Raw genomic sequence first — 10,216 nt, 5'->3', positions numbered from 1 at the left:
CACGTTATACCAAGATTTATGTGAACAGGAACAAAATGTGTGCTGTGAGCACGAATTAATTTGCCGTAAACGGATTCACGGTTCCATTCTCAATATTTTTTTTTATTATAATTCTCGAATGTGTCATTTTTTACTTGACATGACGAGGCGTGGGTTGCTCTTTTTATATTTAACCGTGCGGCAGCTTATGATTGATTTCATTTTGAAAATACCGTAATGAGTTTTGTAAAAAAATATGGCTTTGTGCAGAAAGTGAATTAAAATGTTTTGATTTATTGATTATTGGAGAACAAAGGTCAGGCGACCATACTCAAGGCGGTGTATCTTTTTATACATACGCATTAAATAAATAAAATACTGATATATTTCAGTAGTTAATTTGAATTCGTGATCATAGTTGTTGTTTTTCATAGGCGTTTTGTGGAGTTCTATTTTAAAACTGAGTCTTTCGACAAAAAGACGACAGGATTAAAAAAAAATAGTATATTGACTATGAAAAGTAAAAGTGTAAATAAAGACTTTAGTATGTGCCTTCCACTTCTACAAAAGTATTTTTTATTCAAACAATGCATCATCAAATTCTAAAGCTTATTCAGTAGGCCACCAAATTAAACCAAAAATTAAAAAAGAATCTAATTTAACGCCTAAATAAACATGACATCCGCCAATGAGCGTGCTCATTCCCAACGAATTTCCGAAACGTAGACAAAAACGAGATCGACAAATGTTCAGTCATGTATGAACCCACATTATTACTTGTCAATTCAAGTAACGAGATTCCGCTTACAGCCGATATTCGGTACAATTTAAGGGTGCATTCAGACGATTCGCACCCACTACGCGCATTCCACGCGCGTCTCGCTCCCGTCCAACTTCGACTTGTATATAATCTTATCCCACAACAATAGACTTAAAATTGGGTGTGACGAAAGCCAGCAGTAAGCGCCACGCATAAGCTACGTCTTCACCTCGGACAAACGTTAGTCATAATTTATTGATGTGCCAGACTCCAATCATATAAAAATCGAATAGATGGAAATATAAAGAATCGCGCCACTGAGGGTCCCGTACAAAAAGGCTGAAGAAAATTAGCTATGCCATTAAACATAGTCCATCTAATTTATACTACTTCATCAAAATATTATTATACTCACTTGCATTAAGACGTGAATAAATAAATAGTCGGAATTGAAGTATGTTGGCAATATATCTTGACACTGAATAATAGACAACAGTTTAAGTTTATACACTTTATTTCTCTATAGGAACTAAGGCAAATGTGTGCACGGGATATAAGCCGTCTGGAAATCCTTGTTGAACGACATTTTTTATTATTTTCAATTTGGCTTCCTTAAACAGTGTTTCCAATAACGCTATAGGACGCGTTACCGATGAATCGTCTTCATCATAATCTATAGTTCTCGAAGTTGTTAAATTCTCCTTTATGATAATCAAACCGTTATCGTTCAGAGAAACGCGAAGTCGGTCTAAAACAGCGATTAAATCATAATCCTTAATGTGACCGATCACCCACTGGCACCAAATGACGTCGTATTTTTTCTCGGGTTTGAAATGTTGGAGACCGATTTTATACAGACTTTCTATCCTATCGTGGTCTTTACCAATGAATTGTTGTGCGGAGTTAATGAACTTTTCGTCTTGCTCGACTAAATCCACCTTCTCGAAGCGTGGCAGCAGAACATACTTCGTAACTCTTCCTATTCCCGCTCCACAGTCGAGAGCATGGTTTGTTGATGGTGGGTTTTCTAACGCTAGAACTTCACTCAGAAAGACTTTAGAGCCCGCAATGTCAGTTTCTGAAATATATCCAAAACCGCCGAGCACTCCGTCCACCGTCGCTGGTATATTAGCCCAATAATTAGCTGCTTTTTTGTAAAATCCACTTTCGGTCATTGTGCCATTTGTCAGTTCTGACATTTGTAATGTTTTTACTTTTTCAAAGAAGTTGTATAATTTCAGTATTGAAGTTTCAATGGTACAACCTTTTTCTTTCACTTTAATTTATGAAATTGCTGTAAATGTATTGTTATTTGAATATTGCATGCCAATTTACTGTGGAATTCATGTTTTATACCCTTCAACCTCAACCTTTGTGCTATTGTAATAGATAGTTTAATAAATGTAAATCACAAAGCCATATTAGATAAGTACCTCGGAGAAAAAACTTGTAACGTAAAAGTCATTATTGTCAAAATTGCTTTTCATGAGATACAGCCTGGTGACAGACAGGCTAACAGCGGAGCGTTAGTAATAGCTGCCGTGTTTACTTCTGGCTGCAGTACCCTAATAGCACTAGTAAGTGCTGAGCGACTCGTCTGAACCCAGCTTTATGCTAACCCAAATTTCTGTGTGAGGAAAGCCCAGTCTCTTGAAGTCCTGAGGACGCTTCACTTAATTGAAAGAGATCACCCTCGTTCGTGTCAAGGGTGTACAAACTATGCGATCCCACTTGCTTCGCTTTAGTTGGATTGGGAACCTTTAAAAGTCTCACCCCTATGCAGTGATTGTCCTTTTTTTTCTGCTTCGATCTTGCTTTAGAATTTTCGTGCAAAAATGCTCGATTTTCGCGACTTCGTCTTATTGTTGAAAATCTTAATAGACAATGAAACTTAAAATGAAACTGAAAATTTATTTAAGACCTAACTAAATGTTTTAATATACTCGTAAGTTAGGACTAGATCATTAAAACTCCTTTACTAAAAATACAGAAAAAAAAATACTATTGACCAGAATTTTACTTCTTCATTACTCATTGTTTTAATCAGATTGTACAAAGAATTCCGATATTGCACTCCACTTGACGCGGGCCTTTATTAATAAATACTTCAATTATTTCATTTGTTTGTTTCATATTACGAATCGTTGTCAATATGAACAGTATTGAGTTCTTAATGTAATACTGTTTAACGTTCTTTCCTTTATTGTTAATTGATATAGGTTTATTGCCTTGTTTTTCTTTTTGAGCGTAGGTACTTTGTTTATTTTATCGAATACTGAATAATTCTAAATTGTATTAATTGAATTTATCTCATCTAAAATGTTGTCATTGGTTGCTTTGCTTTTTTAACGACTCCCACGCCAAGGAATCTTTAAGAACTGTCTTCATACGCGGGTAACAAAAAATCAAGTCACATGCACAAAGATCGAACCCTTAAAACGTCGCGTACAGTGGGTTCAGCGTGGTGGCCTCAACTTCTAGGCTATTCGTGTAGTCAAATGAATGAATATAATCATGTTTCCTTATAATATTTACAATCTATGTAGTCGGTTCATTCAAAGTGTTCCAGGTTTCGTCATAAAACTTGAAGTATGAGCGGAACTTCGTAAAGGCTTATAGCATAATGAATATCTTATACTAGATCTTACAGCTGACTTACAAGTGAAGCGAGGACTTGCCTAAGTAGTAAAACTGACCTACGAGAATGTACAGGTAGTGTTAGGCTAACTGCAAGTTCGTTTCTAGACCATTAACGTTTCATACAGATGGGGAGTACGCTGTATCAAAATTCAATAATAATGAATGACACATTGTTGTTTGAAAATTATGTCCGTAAAAGCCTTTCGTTTATTACAGAAGTAGAGGTAGCCGAGTTCTGCTGTAGGCATAATTTCTATGTATTTAGGTTTTGGGAACATTTTTCTTAAACGAAAATAATGTCTTGACTATAACCCTATATCCAGCGAATAAACTAAAACGCGTAACAAAAATTTGAGTGTCACATTCATATTTACGATTACGAATCGCATTACATACGTCAATATTTTCTTGTTCCAATATTATTTTGCGAGGGAGGCGCTTAGGCGCTTCCGTAGCGCGCTTATTCTTCAAACCCTGTTTCGAGAGAAGGTCGTAAAGTTTACGAGCGTGAATGACAGTGCTCGGGTCAAACGATGCTGGCTCCTGTACCAAACGGGAGTTTCGTTTATAAAGCCCAGTCCATATTATGTCAGTAGCACCCTATTCTAGGGATCCATCTGGATTGCAACTGGAATAAGAAGTCACTAGCAGTGCCATATATTACTTTATTTGAAAGATCATTATTTTATAGTGTTCTTGATGCTGTGAAGATATGGTTTTTGTTGTAACACTTAGTTTTCTTTCTTTTTTATTAGAATGCTCCTGTTTCATCCAGTATAAGATTCGGTAGGGATAATGGATTCAGTCCAGTAACTGGAATGGCTACGCTTAGAATGTTTTTTGATTTTGGATTGGAAATGAAATCAAAATCTGAAGCTGAATAATCTGGTGAAAGCTGTTGCCTTTGCTGGAATCAGAAGCTTAGATCCATCTTACCTTCCGAAAACAACGACAACTTTGAAAACACTCCATTGTGGTGCAGTGCTCGCGTCAATTGCTGTACTGGGGTACCTACTAAAATGTGACCCGGGTGTGGTAATATTCTGTTCTAAGATAAACTGGGTCTCGAAAGCTTCAGCTGGGTTTAAAATTGATGATTCTCATGAATATAACAGGTAAGCAAATTGTGTACTCTGAATTTGTCATGCTAGTATCGGGGATTGTTTTTTTTTGGCATATTAATAATCTAAACTCGCAGTTAAATCGTGTTGAATTGATTCAGTTCAGTATCAAAAATTACTTAAACGTCTAAACTGTTCATATAGTGTAATAAAACAACCATGTCAACAAAATATTTTGCACAATATCGCAATCGCAAAATAAGCATGAAACCCGTTTCCAATCGTCATTACCTCCCGTCCCATACATTAGGACTACAAATTGGTTTTTGTGGAGAACATTAAACAAATAACAAGTATTCAACTCACGTAAACTGCTTCAAATGGAGCGTTAAGATGTGACTTGAACAACTGCATGACTTGATACGATTTGTTTCGTAGCCGCATCGATTTGACAACAGCGATGATACAGCGTTTTGGAGTTTGAAATTACTTTAGTTTTAATCGTTTTCTTTTTGCGATTCAAATTAGATTTTTGGGGGAGAAGGTAATCAGGAAAATAATTTGCTTATTTTTCGGTTCAAAATAATTTGTAATTTTAATTGTCTGATTATGAAAATAACTGCACTCTGGCTTATTATAGTTTAATTTGAATATCTATACACAAGACTTCACAATGAAAATAAAATAAGGTTCCATTATGATAAAGGAAGCAAATGCAATGGAATGGCTGAGTTACAAATTCATAACTCGGTCACAGGTAAAGCAAACCATATTGCGGTCGGTCCGTTGATGGGTGACCATCAATGATATAACGAGATAAACCAATTTTCGTGTGATGATTACGACAGTAATGTTCTTTGACGACCTCCGTGGTCGAGTGGCGTACGCAACGGTTTCAAGGTGTCGCTAGCTCTGATGTCCCGGGTTCGATCCCCGGTCGGGTCAATGTAAAAATTATTATTTCTACATTGTCTTGGGTCTGGGTGTTTGTGGTACCTTCGTTGTATCTGAATTCCATAACACAAGAGCTTTAGCAACTTTCTTTGGGTTCAGATCAATGTATGTGATGTTGTCCGCATTTATTATTATTAAATGTGTTGTCCTGTTCACCAAATAAGGCCTGCAAATTGTTCACAACACTTCTGAGCAAGACCAGTCACCCATCCCAAGGAAAAACCAAAACTTAACATCTCATTAAGCTACATTCAATACCAATGCACGTCCCAATGAATGTCTTAACGATCGCTAATCGTCCGCTTCATACATTCATATTCCCAGTTCATTTATCCACTCACTCGGTACAAGTTGGTGAAACAGTGTTGATGGGAAAAGTTTGGTTATTGTACTTATTGTGAGTTCCCTGTATGTGAATCTGAACACCTGGGCGGGATTTGCGGGACTTGCCGTGTGTGTTCAACAAACAGCTTCTTTTGATTACACGGGAAATGTTTATCTTATGATTAGTTTGTACTGTTTGTTTTTGTTCTGATATATAGGGATTTTTGGGTAATGTTGTACTAGAGGGGGCTTGATTTTCTGGCTTCCTTTGTTTTTTTAAAACGACTTCCGCGTTAAGAAATTACCTGTGTCGCGGGGGATATCGCAAACATTCCAATCACAGGCACAAATACACCCAGATTCAGGACAAGCATTTATGGATCACATAAATGCTTGTCCTACGCGAGCATCGAATCCACGAAACGTCACTTTCTGTAGGTTTGGATTGGTAAACTCAACCATTTGGCTATCCGTGCAGTCAACTAGTCAATTTATGTGAGAGTTTTCCTTGAAAGAAGACCGTTTGATCAAAAGAAGTACAATATTAGTCTTCGGGTCAGTGGCAGTTCTATATCACTGGATAAAAATAAAACCGGTCAAGTGTGTTTCGGCCTACAAAGTGCGTTCCGTACAAATAAACTTTTGTACGGTTGGATGCTAATTATACCTAGTACAAATGACGAAATCGATAGTAGATAATGTACCTAAGCTAAAGGGATAGGTCGTTTACGTTAGTGTGAACGTGAATATTAAAAATTATGCACAAGTACTTACAAATATGTGTCATGAACACAATGGCAATTGCCCATCACGAGCAGTTTGCATAAAAAATCAAGCTTACAGTTTTCGACCAAAAAATGGTTTCAGTAATAATTTTATCATAACATTACTGACCACAATGAGGTTAAGCTGCCACGCCGGGATTAAAATTTTAAGTGTAATAAACAAGCCTAATGGATTACTGTTGCACGTTTGATAATCCTTTCACGTGACTGGGGGGGGGTAAAGAACTTTATTCGTGATGTGTAAGTAACAAATTGGTATATAATCAGTTTTGTGCACGGAAAATTATTTTAAAATTATTTTAAATAGCTGTTGAAAGTTATTTTAGGGTGGGTTGACTTTTTATTTAGAAATGCACACATACATACATTCTATACCTAATCCCATATATTGTAATGACTCTCTGTGACTTTTTGTAGAACTACTGATATGTACACAGTTTGTTACTTTTTCAACATGTTTTAACTTCTTATTTGGTCTTTATCATTATTTCCCCTTATAAACCTATCTTTGTATAGTGGTTTCTTAGGTTTAGTTTCAGTCTGCCCGTGACCATGATACCTGCAAAGGTGTCGAAAAGTCGGGAACTAAAATCTAAAATTAAACCGCCTAAAAACTATCTTTGTATGTTAATACCTAAAATATATTATCAGTCACTAATTTGAAAGTGTAACTTAGTAGCGCTTTTAATCATCTCGCCAATACAACTTTTGATGATAACACGCACAGCAATATCGAAACAATCAAAAATGTTACCAAAAGTATTTTACGACAGGTAAAATGTTCCAAAAACTTAAACGGACATAAATACTTAGTCCATCGGCCGTAAGGAGTCTTCAGGGGAATATGGAAGGGACGCATCAGATATTTATTCCTCAACGATCGTAATAGTTTTCCTCCCTAGTTCCTTTTTATCTCCCCTTTGGTCTGCGTTTAGTCGTACGTGAAACTGTACCACTTAGGCGTCGATTTGTAGCAATCTAATCGGCCTTAATGCTGTTGAATGGTAAACACAATGTTAACTTGTGAAGTGTATTATAATCGTACAGAGGAACAAATTGTTTAAAGATATTGTATCTTAATTTGTCAGTGCATATTTGAGTGATTTTTAGCTGTCTGCTTGTCTGTGCATTGAATCGAAATCCCGGATTTAATTTTTTATCGTGTGATGAGAAATTATTCCATACGTCAACACTATTTGTAAGCATTTAAAGTTTTTGCACACCTTATTTTATGACATTGAATGTCTTGGGTACATTTAAAACACATCAAATCGTATTCTTGTTAACATCCAAAATATCTATCTTGTCTATCAAACGAAATAGCTCTCATTTATTTAATTCTCAAGCAATTAGTTAAGCAATTTAATTAATGTTACTGTCGTCGCCCTACCGATTAGTCGCACGTCCAATCGCATGATCGTATATTTGTAGCAGTCCTGGCTGCCTACCACTGTTGTATACAGCAGAGGAAGCAAGACAACAAACTACAATTCGTAGAGCGCCATCTCTGTCCAACAACTGCAAGACATTAAGACGTGGTTGTAGGCCCCCTAATCCATACGAGGTAACTCAGTATTAATTGTGAAAGTTACTTGGTTGCTACACCAACTAATTCGAGCTGTACGTGCTTCTGCGCCACGCAACATTGACGCGTGTACTTCTTACTGATTCCACACAAATTGTTGCTTGTATTACTGTAATGATTATTGTTGTTTAAGTTTAGATTGAAGATGGCATTGTTTGATAGAGGTTGGTGTTGTGTGTTTGTCTTAGGTTATATGGGTTTTGCAAACATTTGGTTGTAAGTTTAGAATTGTATTTTATTTGATTCGTAATGCATAGTGAAAAGTGAATGTGCGTAAACATAATCTATCCAATTAAAGTACTACGCCTAATGACCTGGGGTAAACTTTTTTTTTATAATATAAGTAAACTTTTTTAACCGACAATTTATTGTAACTTTAAAATTATAAACATATTGTCGAACCATATATTTAAAACTCATGTTTGATTTTTCATCAAAATCCTTAATCGCTTTTACACATAGCAAAATGGTGTATCAAAGCGTAGATTGGTCAAAGGCTCAAAATATATCCAACAAAAAAAAAAACACAAAACCATATCACGCAAAGGCTCAGTTACTGCAAACCCGCTTCATAATGGCGACTGCATGACTGTTGGAAAACGGAAAACATAAATAAAACCTCGTAACTCAACATTTTGTGAAATTAGACTGAGTATACTAACCATATTTTATAAAATTTAGAGTGTCACCATACCACTAATTGCGAACTCCATTATGGGATGTAAAACATTTGCGTCATTGATTAATACATCATAATTATAAGTTTAGGTGTTCTCCGTCTATTATACGATTTTTTTTAGTGGAACATCTCGAGATCTTTTTACAATGAAGGTAAGTAAAGAAATACGTAGCTAATCCTTGAAAATCAGTCAAATTCCAGTATTTAAAGACCAACTATGAAAGTATCCTATAGCAGTGTCCATAGAAGCTTAACTTCTATTTCGATTTGACGCATAGAACATAAGCTCCGGTTATGTATGGACTCCAAACGTGCGATATTGCCGTTGCTGCAAAATTACAACAAACATGGATTGCATATGCATATGGCCTTTTGCTTTATGGTGGCAAATGTTTCGTTCAGAATTGTTTTTATTTACATTTGCACTCATATTGTGCCTCTATTACGCAAGGGTATTGAATGCTTGAACCAAGTGAATTATGGATGATGCTTTAGTTACCTGTATTATTTAATTTAGTTTTGTTGGACTAAATTCATACATGCTACTATTATTCCGATCCCATTTCAGGGCAATAACCTGCCCTTTTTCCTCATCTCTCACATGATTTATCGAAAAACAAGTGTTTAAAATTATACACTATATTCCAAAAAAAAAATACACTAGGAAAAAGACAAGGCACCTTATTTTCCCATCAGCCTGATCTTAAGCACAATTTAGAATACTTGGTGGTAATGGTATTTCACGATTAGCTAGAATATGGCACGTCTGGCCTACCAGAATGTAATTGTGCGGGCGTGAGATCCCACGGGAGTTTTTAATCCGGGCCCCAAACTTCCAGAGTCACATTAATGAGGAAATAACACCACATTACCGGCCCCTATTTCGTTCACAAAGTTAGATTGAATAAAAGGTTGTTTACCTGTATTAGTGTCAGAAGTTTATGATTTAATTTCATTGCATTTATCCCAGGGTTTTTAATTAAGTCGCTAGGTTAGTTAATACATTTTTCGGGTAGACTAAATATAAATTTCTGTCGGAGGTTGACCTAATTCGAATTTCACAGCGGTTAATTCTTTTATTAAATAAAAAGTCGGCGTTCAGAATTAAAGTAGATATTTTTATTTAATAACACAGAGTTGAGCGCAGACTTGTGTAAATTACGTAAGCACCAATTTTCACGATAAATTCTGAAAATTTAGAACATTTCAAACGAGCACTGGTGTTATTGTATCACATAACTCAACAGGATCATAAATAACAGAACGCCAAACATCTAAATGCGTTCCTAAAACAATAAAGTAAAATAAGAGCACAGCACGAGCCAATTTGTGCAGTGTTCGCTCGCTCAGTCTAATTTACAGCAGATATTAAAACCGCGGGCCGCTTCACACGTGTCCTACCATAAATTGTACGAGTACGTTCCACTGTAAAATTGGGTGGTGGAACAT

General features: G+C 36.0%; 1 protein-coding gene across 1 annotated transcript; it reads right to left on the bottom strand.

Annotated features, from left to right (window-relative positions):
• Positions 1–1,235: 1,235 nt before the first annotated feature.
• Positions 1,236–2,066, bottom strand: LOC113498876 (alpha N-terminal protein methyltransferase 1-like). The gene has a single exon (XM_026879036.1). It carries the CDS (start codon positions 1,936–1,938, stop codon positions 1,252–1,254), a length of 687 nt encoding a protein of 228 aa, XP_026734837.1. The 5' UTR covers positions 1,939–2,066; the 3' UTR covers positions 1,236–1,251.
• Between the last annotated feature and the right edge of the window lie 8,150 nt (positions 2,067–10,216).

The sequence above is a fragment of the Trichoplusia ni genome, chromosome 11 (assembly GCF_003590095.1).
Source record: "Trichoplusia ni isolate ovarian cell line Hi5 chromosome 11, tn1, whole genome shotgun sequence".
In the NCBI taxonomy this organism is placed as follows: Eukaryota; Metazoa; Arthropoda; class Insecta; order Lepidoptera; family Noctuidae; genus Trichoplusia; species Trichoplusia ni.
Note: the sequence above shows the minus strand (reverse complement) of the source record. Positions and strands in the feature narration are given on the sequence as shown.

Bases quoted from the DNA above. Each gene is read 5' to 3' on its own strand.
- LOC113498876 (XM_026879036.1), bottom strand. From the start codon at position 1,938: ATGTCAGAACTGACAAATGGCACAATGACCGAAAGTGGATTTTACAAA.